The 21,695-nt window shown below is 52.3% G+C and overlaps 1 protein-coding gene across 14 annotated transcripts in view; it reads right to left on the bottom strand.

Moving 5' to 3' along the window:
* The window catches only part of PITPNM2 (phosphatidylinositol transfer protein membrane associated 2), a 135,427-nt gene that overhangs the window by 10,684 nt on the left and 103,048 nt on the right, over positions 1-21,695 (bottom strand). For 10 of the 14 annotated variants that reach the window (XM_077308240.1, XM_077308243.1, XM_077308237.1 and 7 more), the window contains 11 exons: positions 20,552-20,796; positions 18,892-19,081; positions 17,892-18,011; positions 15,417-15,628; positions 11,844-12,019; positions 11,415-11,585; positions 9,191-9,340; positions 6,593-6,757; positions 4,216-4,425; positions 1,054-1,202; positions 89-205 (listed from right to left, as the gene is read on the bottom strand). In XM_077308240.1, the coding sequence (XP_077164355.1) occupies positions 89-205; positions 1,054-1,202; positions 4,216-4,425; positions 6,593-6,757; positions 9,191-9,340; positions 11,415-11,585; positions 11,844-12,019; positions 15,417-15,628; positions 17,892-18,011; positions 18,892-19,081; positions 20,552-20,796 (1,905 nt within the window). The remainder of the gene's footprint in view (positions 1-88; positions 206-1,053; positions 1,203-4,215; positions 4,426-6,592; positions 6,758-9,190; positions 9,341-11,414; positions 11,586-11,843; positions 12,020-15,416; positions 15,629-17,891; positions 18,012-18,891; positions 19,082-20,551; positions 20,797-21,695) is intronic. The other 4 variants (XM_077308246.1, XM_077308247.1, XM_077308248.1 and 1 more) reach the window with 4 other exon arrangements.

Here is a 21,695-nt window from a genome sequence, read left to right on the forward strand (position 1 = left end):
CAGGTTAGTCACTGCCTGCCTTCTGGGTCTCCTGGGGCCAGACCTCTGGGGGGTGGGGAAACAGAAGAAGAGGAAACAGAGCCCATACCCTTAGCTTAACGTGGGTCCTCTTACGAAGCCACTTCTCCCTGGGCTTGGAAGGGGTGAAGACAGAGACCTCCTTCCCATCCAGCTCCAGAATACTGGAGTTTTCGTGCCTCATCACCTGCGGGGGGGAAAGCAGCCTGATCAGCAATCGCGACAACAAAGGCCCGTCAGCAGAGTTTCCACGGAGCCTACCAGAACGTTTCCCCATAGCTTATGCTAGGAACCCGAAGGCTGAGCAAACTGAAAATTAGAATAAAATGCAATTACTTATTCTTCAGTGCACATAAATAGGATTAGAAAATGACGAAAATGTCGTCAAAAACATAAACCTGCATTTACAGCAACCTATGAAATGCTGCACACACAATTCCCGAGGATTACATGAATGACCCATGACCAAGTACACTTCCACCCCGGAGGGTCTTTTCCAACTCACTCACGCGCAAACTCCTATTTCTGTGCACACCCAATAAATGATTGTATTTAATTCTAATTTTCAATTTGCTCGACCTTCAGGTTCCCACCTTGGTCTTGCTGTTCCCTTGTGGCCTTTTCTGCAGCTTACTCCAGGAAGGAAAAAGTGTGTGTACTTTCAAGGCACCGAAGTTGTATTCTGATCACCTCCGCTACACCTCTGGTTCGAGTCACGCATGCCTGCTGGCCTCACACAAAGCCCCGGCTCCATTCCGCTGTCGTTTCCCTATCCTTCCAATCCCCCCGTCTATCCTAGCTGCATCGGGCTGTGCAGCAGGTTTCCTTTATTCGTGAGCGTAGCATCATCTCCTCCCCAGCTCAACAAGTCCTGTTTGAGCGATGCAGCAGTAGCCACATCCTGGGAAATTTCACTATCCCAATTTAACTGAAGCCGACTCGGTTTCCCATGCATGTCTTTCGCAGGCTGAGCTACGCTCCCACGGCTCTGTCTGCCTCTACTGCGCCAGGACAGCAAGGGGCCCGAGGACTCACCTGCCTAAGCAGGAAGGAGACCACGTCTGTCGATTCCCAGTAGCTTGCGTGGAAGAGGTGCGGTAAGGCCACGGTGGGGAAGGCGGTTAGTGCATCGGGGCAGTAGAGAGCGTAGTCAATCCTCTTGGTCCCCCACCATTTGCCAGCAACTGAAAGCAGAAGATGGCAGCACTCAAGGTTTTCTCAAATGTATTTTAAAAATAAGAATAATAATAACCAATGGAAAGTCCCCTTCAGAATCCAAGTCTGAAAATTTAAGGAACCCTTTTCCCCTAAGCGGATCTTTATGGCGTCCTTCGTTGTTTGATGCCAGTGAATAAATCTTGAGGGACAACTTACTTTACGAAGTTAGAGATTTCCTACAGATTCTAGGGTTGTTTGCGGAGCGTGGGTGGGGGAACTAATCATAAACACATCCGTGGGGTTGATGCACCTGCCGGGTGCTGGAGCCAGGTCTAATGGCGGTCAACCTCGGACAGGGTAGGTCAATCCTTTATGAAACCGGGCACAAGACAACGCTGGAAGGCAGACAATGAACAGGCTACGAAGGCTTCCACAGAATGTACCGAAGGCGCTTGAATTGAAGGGCTGGATGTTTTGTACTCGGTATTAGCAACCCGTTTTACATGCCTGAGACGTCTCCCCTGAATACATGGGAGAGAACTGAATCGGGTGTGCCTTTTAAAAAACAACGCGGCCAGGCTTTGATGAGCTAGGAGCGGTTGATTGGCAGGCAGAGGGTCCTCTGCTGATCCTGCCAGTTCTGTTTTCATCCACGGGGAATCAAAGACGACAAGCTGCAGCTCACGGGGAGGGTCCCTGGCGTGTGCGGGAAAGCAGAGGGGGCGATGTTAACTCCTGTTCAGGTACAAGATGCAGGTGAACACGCAAGCTTTGGAACAAGGAGGGCTGAAATGAAACAAGGGCTTTCTAGAGGGAATGTATCGAGCCAAAGAGTCAAGCCGTGGCGGCCCAGGGGGAGCCGCTGTGTCTGAACACATCTTGGCACCACCAGGTTTTTGCAGAATCTGCTTTTAAAGTCTGACTCAACGTCTTCCTTTGTGCCTGTTCTTTTGCTCGCGCCTGGAGGACGGCGCACAAGCGTGTGTTCTTCCCATGCTTGCTCCAAGAGCGCGGACTGGTTGATAGCCCATTTTTCTTCTGTCAACGGAAACAACCCTCCGTAGGAAAGCTGTTTACATGAGAAGGAGCCATCGATCCGAAATGAGGGAAGCCTTCAAACTTCTCTCCCTGGAACTGATTTTCTGAGCAGGAGTTGAGTTGGCCCCTTTGCCCCACCAGCCTCACATTGAAATTGGTCCTTTACATGATTTCACGATCCCTTCTGTCTCCCAAGGAAACCGATGACGAGAGCTAGAGATTTCGAGTGCGGTTTTAGAGGCCGAATCAAACTACGATAGAGAGGAAGGTGGATTCTTTGATTTATTTCTTTGATTTATAGACCGCCTTACCCAGCAAACCGGCTCAGGACCGGCAGCGTACATCATGTTAAGCAACATCGACAGGGAAAACAGCTCGATAAAACGGGCTTAAAATCTGAAAAGGCACAAAATTTAAAATAGCATTGAGTGTGAAAATGGAACAGCAGCATCAACGGTCTCCGTTGGCCTTCTGTTCTTCTGGAGCCGGAGTACGGTCCGAGGGCATCTTTCTGATAGGGAGGGCCTGCAAGATGTCACCACTTCACTGTGGCCCCTAGCAAAAGCCTGGCGGAAGAGCTTCGCCTTGCATGCCCTGCGGAACTGCGCTAGTTCCAACAGGACCCGGATATGTTCCAGGAGCTCATTTTACCAGGTGGGGCCCAGGATGGAAAATGTCCTGGCCCTGTTTTGAGGCCAGATGTGCCTAAAAGAGGAGTGACCAAACTTCCCCGCTTGTCCACTCCGAGAGGTAATTTGTTTTGTAATCTGCCAAGCTCTTTCATTCCGCCTCCATTGCCCTTTCTTCTTGTGCCTGTCAAAAGGAACATTGATGCTCAAAAGCTTATACCCCCCAAATCTTGTTCTCTACAGTGCCACTGGGCTCGAACCCAGCCGCTTCCTTCTTGCAACCTTCCAGGTGTGGACAAAAATGCTTCTGAGGCTGCTGCTGCTGTTTGGCACTTACCTTTCCAGAGCTTCTCATTTTAAAACATACACGTTTTTGCGCGCAAGGCAAGCAACAGGGCGTTGAAAGCACAAGTGTCAAGAGAAAGGCCAGGGGGGAAGAGAATCTGGATTCCGAAGAACTTTGGTCCCCTCATCACCCCCTTAAAACCCAGCTCACTTGGTGATTTAAATGCAGATGTCGGAGGGAGAAGAGGAAATCAAACACTGGCCTGTTGAGAGAATCCCTGTTTATTTGCATGCATGTCATTGTTTGAGATTCTGACAGCAAGCTGTGGTGGATTCATTTGCTTGGTTTCTCGAATTTGCTTAAGCATCTAAGGACAGTCCTGCTGGGTCAGACTACTGCTCTATCTAGTCCAGCCTGTCTCACCCAGTGGCCAACCAGTTCCTCTGGACGGTCAATAACAGGGCACAGAGGTTGAGGTCTGCCCCTGATGTGGCCCTCCAAGGTTGCCTGCCTCTGAACGTGGCGGTTTTCCTCTTTCTTTCTTTCTTTCTTTTTTGCAGCTTTGATGTCTGCATTGATCTGTGTTTTTCTTGGCATGTGAACTTCTTCTTTGCCTCTGGCCAAAGACAGCCCCAGATTTCTCAATACACAGAGCTGCTGCACTTTTCAGAATAAACCGGCAGATTATTTTCTGCCTCCCAGAATGCCGTCTCTTTGGAAGCTGAGACTTTCCCACTTGGCCCCTTCTGTCCACTGTGACATGCATGTGCCCAGATTACCTGGGATTCTCCCAACAGGGTGGCCAGCATTTCCCCCATCCTCCTGAGAAACGGGAGAGAAATCCTGCACGTGCTGAGAAGGGTGTTAAAATGAACACCAGGGCCATCTCCAAGAGTTAAGCAGACTGTTAGTGGTGTGAGGGTTAACTCCCGAAGCAGAAAAGAAGAGTTTGTTAAAAAATGAACGCTGAGGTGGCCAAGCGACCCGGAGAAGGCACCCTGGCCAGGCACCCTGGCCTTGGAGACGGGAGACAGAGGTTGTTAGTGAGGTGCCCTTGTTGCGTTCCCCGGTCTCCCTCCAGAATACCTTTCTCGATGTCCAGGTCTGGGATCTGCACGACGGAATCCATTTCCTGGTGGGGGGAGCGCCCAGATTTTCTCCTGAAGGGATTCGGGGTCTGCTCGGGTTTAGACGCCCGCTGCCTTTTGGGCACGGATTGGGTGGGGGATTTGTGGGGGAGGGCCAGCTGGGCGAGTAAGCTAAAGCCCCTGACCTGGGCGAGATGTTTTTTTTTTTCTACAAGGAATAAAATCAAAACAGAACACAGAAGAGATGTGCCCATTAACACACGTGGTGGCATGAGATACAACTGAATTCTTGTCCTCCTAAGGACAAGCATCATGCTAGGGGAGGGCAGGACTGTGGCTGTGCGTGACTGAATATCCCCTTCTTGCCAGCATGCTGATCTGCAATGCTTCTACAGACTGAGCAGCCACTGGGCAAACCTGGGGGGGGAGGGAGGGCGATGAGTTGGGACTTCAACAAGGAGAGCTCATCCTCTGACACGGAAGAGGCACAATCACAGAGGCTAGACTCAAGTCCTTTCGAGTCAACAGACAGTGGAGCCAAAAATATGAGCATTAGGGCCATTCCATGGAACGCTGCACGCAACAATATCGCCAGAACGCTGTAGGCGCAAGATCTGCTGCATAAACGGAAGGTTGGGGTGGGCTTTTGCTGTGCTGTCAATCTCACCAGGGAACAGAGAAACACAAAGCTACTTTATTCTGAGCCAAAGGGTTGGTCTGCTTACAGGAGGGGTAGTCAAATTGCGGCCCTCCAGATGTCCGTGGACTACAATTCCCAGGAGCCCCCTGCCAGCATTCGCTGGCAGGGGGCTCCTGGGAATTGTAGTCCATGGACATCTGGAGGGCCGCAGTTTGACTACCCTTGGCTTACAGGGTGGGGGTGGGAGTGGCGTGTCACCAAAATGCCTGGCAGCTGGACAGTCTTAGGACCGCCTGGTTGTGCTACGCACATACCACACAGTAAATAAACGCCCGGTGAAAAGAATCAAGTAGTAGGTGATGGGTAAAACCTCTGTATCTAAAGCCCTGGGGAGCAGCGGCTGGTCAGAGGGGACGAGACTGACTTTCGGAGAGGTGACCGAGGGCTCTGGCTCGGTAAAAGGCAATTTCACGGATGTCCCGAAGGGTTTTCCCACCCCAGCTTGGGAAGGAAACACGCGTCGTTAGCACGCCAAAGGCCTTTCCCATCATGCAACTTCCTTCCCAGGCAGGAAGGGCAGTTATCACGTGGTGGTGTTATTCTCCGGCTGACGTGTTTTATATCACTCCCAGGAAGGTTATGAGTCCGCATGCCTTGGGGCGAGGAGGGGAGGGGGGGATGCCAACGTTGGGAGCAAGTCATTCGCCATGGAACATGGAGGTCAAGGAAAAAACAGAAAGGAACTTTAGGAGTCGCCTGGTCACCCCGGCTGAAGGGGGATTACAAACACCTGAAAAGGGGGACGGACTCGACTTAGTTTCCGCAGAGCCCTCTAGCATGTTCTGAACCCTCCACGTGCCTTATCTCGGGCATCCTTAGCACAAGCTAGCAGGAATCCCAGAGTTGCAGATTGGGCTAAGGATGAAAAATGGTGGCTGCTCAATCAATTCAATACAAACCAGGCACCTTCTGGCTCTGGGCTCCTGTGCTGAAGCGGTTCTCGCCTTCCCAGGTTTCAGCTAATTTTCTTTGGCTCTCATCAATCAAAGTTGCTCTAACACAGGTGTCAGCGACTGACGGTCATTGGATAATGAGCTAGACCAGTGGTGGCCAAACTGTGCCTCTCCAGGTGTCCCTGGACTACAATTCCCTTAACCCCCCACCAGCATCATGTAGCCCAGGGGTGGCCAACATCTGGCTCTCCAGGTGTCCATGGACTACAATTCCCACGAGCCTCTGCCAGGTGTCCATGGACTACAATTCCCACGAGCCCCTGCCAGCACCATGTAGTCCAGTGGTGGCCCAACTGTGGCTTTTCAGGTGTCCATGGACTACAATTCCCATGAGCCCCTGCCAGAACCTTACTGGTCCACCCCCAATTTCCCCCCCCCCCTCCATGGCATCTCTTTACTTCCAAGCAGGAAACCTGCCCATGTGGATCGTGTAGCTCGCACTGCTTGTAGCACAGAGAGGCAAAACAGCACCAGACTCCAAAGGCCATGTGCTCCAGGCAGGCTCGAGGTCCTGTGCCTCTCTCCTGGGGCAATTAGCTGCACCTGGAACCTCACGTTCTTTTGCACAGGGCGGGTGTCATCTCAGGATCGTGACCTCCAGATACAGACAGCCCCCCCAAAGCAGCCAGGATCGCACCTCGGCCCTCCCTGCTGTTCAGTGCCCCGGCGCAGGGAACTAGCTCCCCGGGAGGGCTTGGCCTAGGGGGTGGAGCAGCACTTACTGTGGACTATGTTGGAGGCCGTGTAACTGTCTGCCATTCCGGAGACCTGGCTGGCAAGGCTGGCCTCGCTGGCCCTCCGGAAACCCCTGAACTGGGGGGCTGAAACGGGAGCAGAGGGGGACGCGCTTTCCACGAAGACGCCACCATGAGACTGAACAACATCCGCTACGGAGACGAAACAGGGAAATCGAGAAGGTTAGACCCAAAGGGACACGTGTCGTGGACAGACGAGAAGGAGGCCAAACCCACAAGCCAAACCACAGGGACGCCCCCCCCTCCCCGCCCTCCTCCAAAGCAGGGCAGGCAATGAGGATGCAGCCATCCAGCCAAACCTTCGGGGAGGAATCCGAGGTTCGAAACAAGCTCCGGTTGGTAGACGAAACACACGCAAGCAAGCCTACGCCCCAGCGCTAGCAGAGCACCAAAGCCGTTTCCCAAACGAGGAAAGCAAATGAATGGGCTTAAACGGAAGCGGAAGCAAGAGAGATCTCAGTCCGAGGGCTGGGAAGACTGCTGTGAGTGCCAGGCACTTGCGGTTTCCAAACGGGGGAATCCGAGGGCTCCCACGTAAGGAGACCACGAACCGGTGGCTCGGCTCAGCCGCTACTACAGAACCTCCCCTCCCAAGATCACTGCAATTGGCCTTGACCAGCCTGGCGGAATGAGCTGCCGGCAGAGATTGGACTGTGGGGCCTGGAGAAAGGAAAGAAAAGGGAAATCTCCCCAAACGGCTTTCCAGCTCGGCACTGGACACGGAGTGTGTGAGTCGTGAGATGACACTGCTGGTGTCCAGTTCACGCCTCCCCAAGTCTCTCTCTGATCCGGGGAGAGGGGAAAAAACTCTGCTTCGAAGAAGACGATGCTGTTAAAGATGTTTGAGAGGAGATGGGTGGAGCGTCGCAGTCTCTTATTCTCAGCACTCCACAATTAAAGATGCATCTGCCCATCAATCTCCAATTTTGGCACTGAATCATCGAACCCTAGAGTGGGAAGGGGCCAGACAGACCCTCTAGTCCCATCCCCTGCTCAATGCAGGGCTGGCCTAAAACACCTTTGATAAGCATCTGTCCAGCGTGCTGCTGCACTCAAACTTTGTGCCCACGGCTCCCCAGCCAACGGTGAAACATGTCCGGCTCATGTGCGGCATGTCCCCACCCTTTGAAAGCAGCGGCCAGTGGGGGGGGGAGAAGGGAATGCCCTGAAAGTCACTGTGCATCTTCTCTTACTGGACATTGCAGGCGCCTGCATGCAACCACCAGGTTCGGGCTTCTGGCCTTCCTCTTCTCCCCCAAAGTTCTGCCTTGCCCAGTTTGAGCAAAAAGCGGCAACGCAGAGAGGCGACCCGTCTGCATTACTCTCTCGGTGTCTTTCCGAGGCGTGGTTGGGAAGAAAAGAAAGCAACCGTGCAGCAGAGCAGCAGAGCAGCAGCGACCGGCAGCGGACAAGCAGACTGACTTGGCAAGCAGCGATGGCGGGAGGAACCAGGGTCTTGAGAGCTTTCCCATAAGAACCATGAATGTGACTCATAAAGACTGTCTGGGCGGAACGCTAAGCGGAAGTGGGTGCCCTGAAAAGGCTTCCGTCCCCAGAGAGCGCCAGTGGGGAAGGAGAGAATCTGTTCTGTACACGTGGTGCTCTGTACAAGCGGGACTCTCCTTGCGGAAACTGCAGAGCCCCTCGGAGATCTAGACCGGCCTTTGGCATTGCAGTAAATGCAGCTTCCGCTGGCTGTATCCAGTGCATTTCCTGAGAATCTTGTGATATCTGCAGAGTGTACTTTCAAACCACAAAATTCTTCAAGGCTTATTAGCATTTGCAAATCAAATTTGCAAATGGCCGTGTGAGTTCTCAGTCCAGGGGTTCTGAACTAGGAGTCTATGGACCCCCAGGGGTTTGTTTGGAGGGGGTCTGCAGCCTTTCCCTTCAAGAAACCCCGGAAGTGGTGTTCTCATGATAAGGTCATATCACCCGATAAATGTATTTAAAAATTAATTCACTCCCACCCATTCGGGAAACCCTTCCAGGACCGTCATGTAACACTGGTTGAGGCAGCCTGTTCAAAGGTAAGTAAACGAGTTCATGGGGATGAACGGATGCAGCGGCGTCTCTCTTGTTGTGTCTACGTGCTTCAGTTTTTATTCTAGACGCTAAAGGGGACGGAGGCTGGAGCATCCTCCAATGTGCTCCCTATTGCTCCCTAAAAAGTGGTTGCGGTAGCAACTCAAAGCTCCTTGACTTCATGCAACTCCATAGGGCTTTCAAGGCAGGAGAGGAACGGGGGTGGTTTGCCCCTGTCTACCTCTGCGTAGTGACCCAAGACTGCCTTGGTACTCCTTTCCATCCGGGTCCTAACCTGGGCTGCCCTGTCCAGATCAAGGCTCTGCAAAGGACAGTCCTTTAAGAAGAGCCAGCCCCCCCCCCCCGTGACTTTGCATTCCTCCTCCCAGCGGGTGGGGGGGGGATCAACCCGGCCACTAAGGGAGCAGAGAAAGCTTTCACGACCCTTTGCTCGACCCGGCCCCTTCCAAGCACCGCCTCTGGCCCCCAAGCACATCACGAGATAAGACAGCGGACGGTAGAAAAGGGCTGGTTACACACACTCTGCAAATCCCGCATTTCTACTGGAAGCCTCTTGCCAATTCAGGATGGGAACGGGGATACTGGTTTCCATGAAGCTGTCCTGGTTCTGGGGAGCGACCAGGGGGCTGCTTTCCACGAGGAGGAGAGGGTTGCTCTGCACTGTCTCCACTGGAAGCAGAGGGGGAAGAAAACAGATTGGGGCGAGAACAGCAGACAAGAGCAGGACACACAAACTGTAACGCGGACTGACAAGGGATGCTAAAGAGGGCTTCGGGGCAGGGGTGGGAGTGTTCCTATCCAGGAATTCAGGGGACGTTAAGGGTGCCTGAAAGAGGCATCGGGTGGGGGGCAGAGAACGAGGGGGAATCCATGGGCTGGAAGGAGAGACCTCTGACAGGTGGGGATGGGGTTTCAGAGGAGGAAGCCGGGTGAGAGACAATCCCAGCATCCTTTTCCCGCTCGCCCCTAATTTGCACCAACAAATCCTCATCTACACATTTTAGATCTGAACAAATCCAGAGTCCCGTCAGGCACCTGTAAGACCACCCAAGTTTTATTTAAGCCACGAGCTTTCGGGTGCATGCCCACTTCCTCAGATGCAATGTATCAGATACAAACTCATACCTTGAATAAAACTTTAGTTGGTCTTAAAGGTTCCTGACTGGACTCGAGATCTGTTCTGCTGCTTCCGACCACCATGGCTACAAACTTGAACACGTTTTCTATCTGTCAGGGATCCAGGCTCTTTAACCCAGATCAGCCTTTGGCACATTCAGTTTAATGACAACAATAATAATTTTATAGTTGGCTGAGGGTGGGTGACAGCAGGCCCCAAACCCACCTTCATCCTCATCCCAGTCACCACTAGACAGAAATCCAAATTGTGGCTTCAGGCCCAAGGAATGGATGTCCGAATCTCAGAGCTTCTTTCTTTCCCCCACCCCCACTCGACACCCCCCTGCCACCACCACAGGAAGCCTCCCAGCCACCAAATGAGGCTGGTTAGAAGGTGAAGTTTCTGTAACCTGCTTTAAAAACCAGGGGGTTGTGCGTTTTTTCCACTGACGGGAACCCATCTGGCACCTTTGCACTAACATCGCTAGATGCGTCTGCCTCCCTCCCGAACTCAGCTGTCGGCGTGTGTCCTCCCACGCGCCCTGTGCTTCTAGCAGGGTGTCTCTATTTTGTGGGGGAAATGCAGGATCCAAAATGCTGCAGGGACTGTGTCACCCTCGTCGTGTTTAGGACTAAGTTGGAGCGGGGCAACGCCAGTGCCGAGGACTGAAACCCGGAGTCACATTAAACTCAAAAACAGATTGAAACGGTTTAAAGTGGGGGTCCCCGACGTGCTGCCCGTGGGCTCCATTGTGCACAGAAATAACTTTCCTGGTGCCCACCGAGTGGTAGGGATGGGGGCCGTCTAGCAGGGCTGGGGGACCAGCCATCAGAGATCAGCTGTGCAGATGAAAATAGCATTGTTTCGGCAGGAGCTGCAACCAGGGGTTGGCTTTCTTTTCTGCCACAATCCTCTTTCCTAGTCTGTTTTGTGAAATTTCTCCTCTTGCTCCCCGCACCCTCCCCCTCCCCCAACATTTGGGCTCTGCTGTATTTGGCTCTCCTTCCTACAGCGGGTCTTTCAGGGCTGCCCCCACCAGCTGGTGCCACAATTCTAAAGCTGCCCCTGGTCTCAAAAGGACAGGGGACCCCCGATTTAAAATGTCATTCTTTCCTTCCTGAGAGCTCTCTTGGAATTATTCCTTTGGGAAGGGCCTGGAATGCCCCCTCTGTGTCAGCAGGAAATAATTTCCTCTGCATTTGTGCATTTGCTGGGGAGGGAAAAGCACTGCTTCGGGAACAGCTTTTCAAAAGCAAGCCACAGATCTGGCAAAGAAATAACATTTATTCCTTGAGCATCAAGACCCTCCTCTTCCCAGCGCTTGCAGTGAAAGCTAGATGAGCCAGGGCACTTAATTTACACCTTGCTCAGATGCTCAAGGCTCCTGCAGCACGGGGGAACCCCTGCCTTGTCCGCAGATGACTGGCCTGAGCCACCCACGACTATAAGATGAACGTGTGTCGTATCTTTACATAGATGGTTTTATGGTCTCTAGGGCGGACACTTTGGAACCATGGGAAGCCCTCCCTTGCTGCCCACAGCCGTGAAACCCAGACAAGGGGCTTGCCCCCTTTGGGCCAGCGGGGTCCAGAGACCGAGCCTTGGTGGGATGGAGAGTGTACTCACCCAGGAGGGCTGAATTGCCATCCCCCAGAGGGAACCGCTGGTAGCGGGGGATGTTAAAGGGCGGCAGAATGTGGAACTTCTTTTCCAAGAGGGGCTCCAAGCGCGAGGCGGATGGGTCCGCGGGGTGAAAGAGATTGTACACTTGCTGGCAGGCAGGTCGCAGCTGGAAGACTGAACAGGGTGACGGGGGAGGGAGGGGAGGGGAGAGGAGAGGAGAAGAGAGTGAGCCAACTAGCCAACTAGCAGTAGTCATGGCCAACTGTTGTTGCAGGAGTTTTCAAAAAGGTATGTCTGGACTGAAAGCTGTGCTTCTTCCAAAACACATTGTGCCTGCCTCCAGGTCCTATAATTTTCTGAGCTTGTTTAGAATGTTTAGGATGCTCAAAAGGTTTTAGAAACAGAAAGCGTTTTCAAAGCCCGGAAACCTACTGTCGAGCGTCGGAATGACGGTTTTTCTCAAGGCGAGGACCAGTCCCAAAGGAGACCCAAACAGGAAGAAGTCCGTGATCTCAAACTCAAATTTCCCAAGGTTCCCGCCGTCCAGCATGACGGAGCTACTGGATCGCCTCGATCCAGGGCAGTTTCTCAGGACGCTGGAATGTAAACTGCAAAGAGAGGGAACCAAAGCGTAAGCCACGAGGAAGGAAGCGGGAAGCGACCAGACAAGACGGCCATGAAAGAAGACCATGCTGTGGTTAACAACGCATGCAGTTCTCAAGGCAGCGGATTCAAGGGAAGGGTTTCTTAGGGAACAGACTGGTGACCTAGTTAAACAAAACGGATTTCTTCTCTTCCAAGCGGTGCACAGGAATCAGAGCCTTCCAAAAAGTTCGAAAACAACATTTACTGCAGATTCAAGTGGTTAGCCATGTTGGTCTGAAGTGGCACAACAAAAAGAGTCCAAAAGCACCTTTAAGACCCACAAAGATTGATCCAAGGCATGAGCTTTCGAGTGCAGGCCCTCTTCCCCAGACTAATGAACCACCATCATAACTGTGTAGATAGAAGGTAAGAGAAAAGTATGGTAAATTAGTAAACTATGTCATAATAGCCAAATTAAGCCATAGGATGCCACATGATAATTAGCTGTTTTGGCAAAGAATTATCAGATGGCATCCTATGGCTTATTTGGGATATTATGACAGTTTACTAATTTGCCACAATTTCCTTTGTATCTTTTCCTTTGTATCTCCACAGTTATGGTGGTTTTTTCATTGAGCCTGAGGAAGTGGGCCTGCACTCGAAAGCTCACATCTTGAATAAATCTTTGCTGGTCTTAAAGGTGTTCTTGGACAACATTTCCTGCGGGTATTTTGTCTTGGCTTTTGAGCATCATCAATTGACTTGAGTTAATTTTTCTGCTGTGGGGAGGCGATAATAAGCAGCTCTAAGGCTCCTAAAGGGTATAAAAACCAGCACTTCCTCTGATTATGGGACGCCTGCTATACCGGCCCCACAAAACGCAATCTGGGGAAAGTATTTTAGTAGCCCAAATAGCTTCCCATCCCCTAATAGTTACATCCTTCGAAATGTACCCCGCTTTATTTCTAGCCCAGGTATTCTAGAAGGAAAGGGGCTTTTGGTCTTTCATCTGTTTTGCTTCCAACATCTGTGGCTGAAACAGAATATCGCAAGGCCCAAGAGTGTTTTAAGCCATCGGTTGGTCCAAAATGACCTTATCTTGCTATGTATCCCAGGAAATGGGGATTTGCCATGGCTCAGGGACAGGGCGTACGTTTTGCATGCAGACGGCACCGGATCGCCTGAGAAAACATCTGGCAGGTTTGGTGAAAGACCTTTTCTCCTCTGGAGGCCCAGGAGGGCCGCTGTCAGCCAGGGCAGGCAATCCCGAGCTAAGCAGACCAAAGGTAGGGCCCCCATTATATATTCGTTTACATACTATCCCCCAAAACGCTCTACAGAATGGAAAGCGGTGAACAATTGCTTACCTATTTCTTCCTCAAAGAAGTTGTTGGGACAAGGGTTAAGGGTTAATCAAAGAGAAAAGAGAAGAGAGGAAAGAGAAAAGAGAAAGATCACAACAGGCAGGAAGGGAGACGGGTGCTTTTGCATGCTGCCGATCGCTTTTACGAGCATGAAACGTTCAGAAACGCTGGAACTGTGAGGAACGCAGCAGGACCTTTCACGCGTGAACTCTGCGTTCAGTCCGAGAGGCATGGTAACTGCTCGCTAACTGCACCGATTTGCACAAATATGGCCGTGCCAAAGCAAAAATGTGAGATTACACTATGTGTCCACTGCGTGTTGCAGTCCTCTTCCCTCCCTCCACCTCCCCTGTGTCTTTTTGTGTTTTCTTCTCAGCCAGAGATCAGGTGACAGAAGAAGAGTTGGTTCTTCTATGCCGCTTTTCTCTCCCGGAAGGAGTCTCAAAGAGGCTTCCAGTCATCTTCCCTTTCCTCTCCCCACAACAGGCAGAGCCCTGATATTACTGCTCTGTGAGAACATCATTATCAGGGCTGTGACAAGCCAAGGTCACATAGTTAGCAGAAGTTTCCTCGGCTTTCTTCCCGTCTGCGAGAGAAGTGGGCCGGAAGGCCGGTGAGCAGGCAGGCGCATCTATCTGACTACGCCCGGGCCAGACTGTTGCTTTAATTCCTCCATATAACATTCCCCGTATCTTTGGCTTCTGTCTGACCAGGCCCCGAATCTCTTTCTCTACTAGGCAGGTGGGAATTCCTCTCTTTTCATGAGCTGCAGCTTCTGCTTTGAGGAGTGTGAGATTCCAAACCGTCAGTGGCCCAGTCTGCATGATCTACAAAGGGATGAGGGTAGTTAATAATTACGGGAGGGTTCGGAGGCAAAGGAAAATGTGGTTCGGCTGCCCCTCCGAGGCCCAGAAAAGGCAAAGCCGGCATCAGTATTGAGGGATGGGACTACTGCAAACAATGGCTGCTGAGCCCACTAAATCTTATTAATATTAGCAAGAGAATTTTCTTGAGGACTGTGTGTGAGATAAATAAAACATGCAGCTGCCTGGCTGGGGAGGAGTGTTTTACAAGCATGGGCTTGGAAAAGGCCTGTGGGACACCTACAACTGTCTGAGCTCGCAGGCCTCTTGCAGTATCAAGGGCTGGAGTCCCTAAGAGGCGGAGCTCTCTTCATCAGAGACAATTACATGCAGGGATTGCCACAGGGATCTGAAGACAGGAGTTTGATGCTCAAAAGCGTACACCTTGGAAATGTCGGATTCAAAGCTAGGTCCTGTTAGAGCCAGCTTGGTGTAGTGGTTCAGAGCCGTGGCCTCTTATCTGGAGAGCTGGGTTTGATTCCCTGCTTCTCCACATGCAGCCATCTGCGGGGCCTGGGGCTACTCACAGTCCTGTTAGAACTGTTCCCACAGAGCAGTGCTGTCACGGCTCTCCAAGCCTCACCAGCCTCACAGGGTGTCTGTTGTGGGGAGACGAAGGGAAGGCGATTATGAGACGCTTGGAGACTCCTTCAGTCAATGAAAAGTGGGGGATAAAAACCAACACTTCTTTTTTAAAAAGCCAGTCGGTAATCAGCAGCATACAAACCACAATCCCATGATGGGCTGTTATTTCCACAGGGATTCCAGCATGCAAACTCTTTCAAGTTCTGCACACGTGGAGAGCTTTTCCGCTTCTTTGGTGGCATTCCCATTTCACAGATGAGAAACTGAGGCGAAGATGGGGAAGATGGTGGGACACGTATTCTGAATCCAGGCCCTATCAGTTTGCTTTCCCCTGAGGACTGATGGTTCGGTCTCAGCATGGACAAGCCAAGAAGATCATCCATAAAAATCAGACAGGCAACATGGGCCTCCCTTACTTGCGTGCCGCAGAAGAACATTGGTGGGCGTGAACCGCATCAACCACTCTGAGTCACCCCCATCAAGCATTCCAGTTTCAGCATTGTAGCTTCTAGCCTAATTCCCCCTAATTTCTCCTGCCGATCCGCCCGGACGCCCGAAAGGTCGGGATGGAGATGAAAGCGTGTCGGCCTCTTCCTCTGAAGACCTACCTGGAGAGGAACGCCTGGTGCTGCCTGATGGTGTCCAGCTCATAGGTGGACGAGTCGCTCCTCTTGCGCGGCAGCTGCTTCCGGGAGTCCTCACCGTTGCTGCGGGGGATGTCGATGTTGCTCCGGCTGAGGTGTCGGCTGGCTTCCAGGCCGGAGCCCCCTGAGCAGTAGCTGTTGTTCACAATGATTCCAGGAGACAAGAGGTCAGAGTCCTGGAATTTGAAGGGCACAAGGCCTAGGCGTCAGACGTCTGACAAACGGCAATCGTGTCGACGCTCCCCTGGAAAACCGTCAGCCGCCGGTCAGCCGCGCAGCCCGACCGTGAGTCCCCGTGGGCTGCCGCTAGCCTTGCCATATGTCAGTGGTTTGACCCCTGGCTTCTTGTTTTATGGGCTGCCTGTCCAGTTTAGGGACCAGTACAGCTGTCGTGCTCTAAGCCAGCCTTTTTGAACCTTTTGACCATGGAGGAGCCCCTGAAATAATTTTGAAGGCTTCAAGGAGCTCTAGAAGGGGTGTCAGGTGGCCAAACCTCCCTGCCACACCCCTGGAAGTGACATGCCACCAGAAGTGACATCACTGCATTCGTTGGCAGGGGCTTCTGGGAATTGTAGTCCATGGACATCTGGAGGGCCGCAGTTTGACTACCCCTGGTGTAGACAAACGGAACATTTCCTCCCCCTCCCCAAATACTAGCACTCAAGGGCATCTAAGGAAGCTGGTGGGCAGTAGGTTCTGGGCAGACAAAAGGAAATACAACTTTACACAGAGAGGGATCAAAAGGTGGAACTGGCTGCCAGAGGCTGCAGTGAGGGCCACAGGAGTAAACAGATTTAAGAGAGAGTTTGGTGGATTTCTGGTGACAGAGGGCAACCTCTACATCCAGAGGCACCAGTCCTCCAAGTCCTGTAGGCGGTATCTTCACAGGCATCCATTACTGTAAGAACTGTACTGCTGGGTCCAGACCAAGGCCCTCCAGCCCAGCTTTCGGGAGCCTGCCGAATGCAACCATGAGCAGGACACAAAGAGGACGGCGCCCTTTCTCGCCTCTCTTACAGAAACGCACCCCCAGAAAAAACACACCCGCTGAATTGTTTTGTTTCCTTCCAAATGCACACGCAGGTGTCCCGCTTCAGCCAGACTGCCTTAAGTGAGCCTTGATTTCGGCTAGCGGTGGGTAACACAGAGACATGCGGACTGCCAAGCTCTGCCCTCATCCCCAGCGAACCTTCCTTGCAGAACTGAAATTCATCTTGTTCTCTTGAAAACCCTAAAGACGCTCTGCTCCAGCCGACCCTTTCAAAGTCTACATAAAATATTACAAAGAGGAGCCCTTCCCCGGGTGCTGAGCGGCTGCTTCCATATGCTCTTTTCCGGAGAGCTCAGGGCATCATTTCAGAAGCGCAAAATGAGTTTTTCTGTCAAGGGAGGAATGAGGGCAGAACGAGGGTTAAGGAACCCATCCCTTCGTCTTTCTGATCTAGCCAAGAGCGGGTGGTTTGCAGCACAGGGGGAAATAGGGGGGGATTAACTAGTCCCCCCCATCAAATTTGCCCCCCCCAGTACCCTTCTCCAGCCATGTGAGCAAATCTCATGCTTCAGCTGCAGCACAGCTGCACCAAAACCATTGGAGAGGCTGCAAGCAGCATCCCTCAGCATGCACTGAGGGTGGAGCATGCACCACGGGGCACGCCGGTGCCAACAGCATGTTCTGGTCAACACCAAAGGGTTAGGTTGCAGAGCAGATGAGATTTGGGCTTGCAGACTGACATCAGAGCAGAGAAAAGTTAGGCAGATTGTCTCCACCTTCTCTTCTAGAACGAAGGGACCTTTTTTTTTCTAGATAAGGATTACGGAGCAACCTACAGTTCCAGAGGATCGCTGCACTAGTCTGCAGTAGAAGAGCTAGATTCGAGCCCAATGAGATCTTCGGGGAGTGAGCTTGGGAGAATCAAAGCCCCCTTCGTCAGATGCAAGTAGGAACGGCGATCCGACGAAGTAAGTCTTCCTTCTGGAAAGCTCAGAACCCCCCCCCTCCCCCAATTCTTGTTGGTCTTTCCAGTGCTATTGGGACTCAAATTCAAAAACCCATCATTAGGTACAAATATGCAAAGGTAAAACGAGATGGGAATAAATGAAAGCAGGGGTAGTCAGCCTGCAGTCCTCCAGAGGTTCATGGACTACAATTCCCATGAGCCCCTGCCAGCATTCGCTGGCAGGGGCTCATGGGAATTGTAGTTCATGAACCTCTGGAGGACCGCAGGTTGACTACCCCTGAATTAAAGGACCAAGAAGAATTCTATAACTGAAAAACACAACTTTAGGAGAGACTACGGTAGGTAGGGGAGGGGAAAGGAGATATTACCCAGGGTTGTCCCTTGATGCACGAAGCGTTTAGAATCCTTAAGACGGGCTCAGTGCTACTTGGCATTAGTGGACCGTAAGCAGCGTAGCTCCCTGCCCTCTCAGGCGGTTTACCTGCACGCTCACAACACTCCCGCGCCGGCTGCTGTTTTGGCTCTCGGACATGGTCTGGTTGCTGTAGCACAGGGCGTCGAACCCCAGGATCCCGCCGACACAGTCTCCGACCAAACACACCTGGGCACAAGGGAAGGCAAAGACTGATTGGGTTATCCCTCCCAAGGAACGGAAACCGCCAACCTTCCAGGAAAAAAACCACAAGGTTTAATTTGAATTTACGGACGTCCAGAACAGGCATACTCTGTCTCCTGCGACTTGCACCTTTTTGGATCAGAGACTATTATTACTATTACTATTATTACTAACCACCCTACAGGCTCCCTATAAGTTTCCCTGCTTCTTAGAGTGGAGGCCTCCAGTTATTGGCCTGCCTGACTTAGTTGTTCAACCACACAGCAACGTATGAAGTATGTTGGAACTCTGGGCAAAGGAACTGGTCGGTCAGTGTGTGAGGCAGGATGCTGGACTAGATGGACCCTCACTGGTCTGATCCAGCAGGGCTCTTCTAATGTTCTCAGGAAGGCCTTGGCCTCTGTGCCCCGTTGTTGACCTTCCGGACGAACTGGCTGGCCACTGGGTAAGGCAGGAGGCTGGATGAGATGAACCCCCACTGGTCTAACCCAGCAGGGCTCTTCTGATGTTCTTAAGAGCTGCTGGCTAGCTACGCTTGGGAGGGAAAGCCAGCTGTTTATCACCAAGCGGGTTTTTAGCAGACGGAAAACAAAAGCACATCAGAACCCCCCCCCCCCCTCCCCAAAAAGACTCGAAGTCTGTGGAACTCTGGAGGCCCACACTGATGCTGGCTTGGGAACCCTTTTTAATCAACAGACCAAGCAGTTCAATATCGCTTAATGCAATTAACCGGCTACGGCTCCTTCACTCGCGTGAAAGCCCCACGGGTGAGCACAAAATGAAATCATCCAGCAGAGATGGAACTTTCCCGACAAACTTCTGCCCACTCTTCAGTTTAGGCTTCCGGAGAAGCCCGGCTGCTCACCTGGCCGCTGAACGAGGTGCCTTCCTGGGACTTGAGGAACTCGCTGTACACCTGGTTGGCTCTCAGGATCACCGTGGCGACCGCCTCCTGGTACTGCGGGGACGACGTGGCCAGGAGAGGAAGTGCGGCGAGAGGGATGTGATCCTGGCTGTTGGAGAGGCAGCCTTCGTCGTAGCTGTACGGGCTGAGGCTGAGGCGGGGAGAGAAAGGGAAGGACATCTGTTCGCTCGGTTTATATATTACCAGGCAGTGGCCACTCGCAAACTCAGGGACATTCGTCCGGCAGGCCAGGTTTGAGCAGTCGGGCCTAGATAATTGTACTGGCCGCTCGTTACCACAACCCCAAGCTGGGTCTCAAGAGGTCCCAGTACTGAAGTACAAACATATACAAATCTGCAGTGATTGTTTTCAACCTTCCTTGAGACATCTGGGGGTGGGCAGGTTATAAAAATAAACTAATTACTACTATACTGGGAGTGTCCCAGCCTCCTGTCGGAACCCCGCTTCAGCCAGAAGCTCTTCCCTCTGCTTTGCAGATGAGCTCTCTTGCATAGCACAAGGCTGCAAGCCCACTCTTTATGCCGCACCGCAGGCAAGTGGAGGAGAGAAGCTACCAATCAAAAGTCAATCAGCCTCACTACACATTCATGAGCATGGGGAGATTTCCCTTCGGCGAGGAATGATTTTCTCCTCTCGATACCTGGAGCCGCAGAGCATGCGTCAGCGCCTGAGGGCCACTTCCTCACTGCGCAACCCTGGAAATCCATGTCCGAGCCCTTGTTTGCCTGATTAGTCTGAACAAATCTATTGCCACTCCCCGAGTGGAGCGGCGTTGTGCTCATTACGGCCGAATCCAATACGGAGACTGGATGGCTTACGGGGTAATTAACAAAGGGCACTCCTGAGGCACGCCGAATGGGCTCTCGCTGGTGCTACAAATTGAGAAAATGCACCCGCGTGGCCTGCAGTTTGAGACACGCTCGCTTAAGAGGATGGTCTGCTGCTTCTGTCGGTGTTTACGCTCTTGCACAACGCTGTTATTCGGGACTGATCTGCTGCACAAGCAGCCTGACCCTACTTGAGTCAGCAGCCGTCTGACTGCCTCTGCCTCTGACTGCCGGGGACTCTCTCCCAGGTGTCGGTCGCACACAGGGACACTCCCCAAAGAAAGCCAAGCCCCTATGATTCTAGCTGCAGGGAGGGGAATGGCCCCAAGCGAGCCAGGAGCCAAGGCCTTTTAAATCGCAATGTCTTAATTCTTGGTCTGCTTGGATTGCTCGCAGGCCCTCATGGGAGTGCATCAGCCATGTCTTAGTGGATGAGTGGCATAGAATCATAGAGTTGGAAGGGACCTCCAGGGTCATCTAGTCAAACCCCCTGCACAATGCAGAAACTCCCAACTACTTGCCTACCCACAGTGGCCCCAATTTCATGCCCAAGTGATGCCTCCACCAAAAATCTCCAGAATCCAGCCTGGCCTGGAGGAAATTCACCTATCATCCCACAGTGGAGATCAGCAATTCCCTGGGTATGCAAGGAATCATAGAGTTGGGAGGGAGAAAGGCTGCAGTAGATTCTCCTTAACTGAGACGGAAACCTATCCGCCCGTCCCTATCCCTCCTCCTCCTCCCTCTTTTCTGAAAACCAAGAGCTGACTTACTTGGAGACGAGCGAAAAAGCTTCAGAGCAGATGGCGGGGCAAGGGACTAACTTGATGGCCATGTGCCCAAGGGCTGCTGGGTAGTGCACCCGGATGACCGTGTCGAACACGGTGGCGATGGTGTTGACGTCCGCTTGCTTGGAGCTCTGATCGCTGCTTCCTGTGTCCAAGATGTTGCCTCCGTGGAGGACCAAGAGCAGGACGTGGATTTTGCTGGGCTGCGCGAGGGCCGGGGCTACTTCATCCTAAAGAAGGGCGGATGGGGAGGGGAAGGGGAATAGAAAGCAAAACAGATACACAAGACGAGTTAGTTTGTTTCCGAGTACCAAATGTGCTTTCTGATTTAGAACAGTTGCAATCCTTGGCTGTGTTCCTGTTGTCTGGAAACGGGGGAGATCACGGAATATTATGCTGGGTAAGCATCTGGTCCTTGAGCACGGGAAGAATCCAGCAGCTCCCCAAAGAGTTGCTTGGATACTGCAGAATATCCGCGTTAGTGGTATATTTGGAGGGTGGCACACGAGCAAGGAGATAAGCACCGGGAGGGTGCCACGAAATGTCGTGCTGTTTCCTGGGAAAGTTTGCAGCACTCGACTTCTCCCCGCCTGCCCCGTTTTCCAAACTGCTTGTACGCTTTGCCAGAAACATCTGTATCTTAATTGCGTACTGCAGTTCTACATGCTTACTGTCATTCTAAATTGCACATCAGAGTCACATCAAGCTTGACTTCCTCATCTCGCAAGGGGGGGGTGTTGGGAGAGGGGACGAGCATGACGGAATCTGTGCGCGTGCAAAGCGCTGTTAAGTTGTAGCCCACTTGTGGCAACCCCAACAAGGGGATTTTGATGCAAGTCAGAATCGAAGGTGGTTTTCCCTTGTGTCCCTCTGCAGAGTCTTCCGTGGTGGTCACCCCTCCAAGCACCAACTGTGCTTAGCTTCCAGATCTGACAGGCCTCGTGTGTCTCAAAGCGGCTTACATTTGCCTTCCCTTCTTCTCCCCACAACAGACACCCTGCGAGGTAGTTTGGCTGGCCATGGTCATCCAGCGGGATGCATGTGGAGGAGGAGCAGGGAATCAAGCCCAGTTTTCCAGATTAGAGGCTAGTGCTCTAAACCACGACACTGAGCCGGCTCTGGTGTGTGT

The sequence above is a fragment of the Paroedura picta genome, chromosome 13 (assembly GCF_049243985.1).
Source record: "Paroedura picta isolate Pp20150507F chromosome 13, Ppicta_v3.0, whole genome shotgun sequence".
In the NCBI taxonomy this organism is placed as follows: Eukaryota; Metazoa; Chordata; class Lepidosauria; order Squamata; family Gekkonidae; genus Paroedura; species Paroedura picta.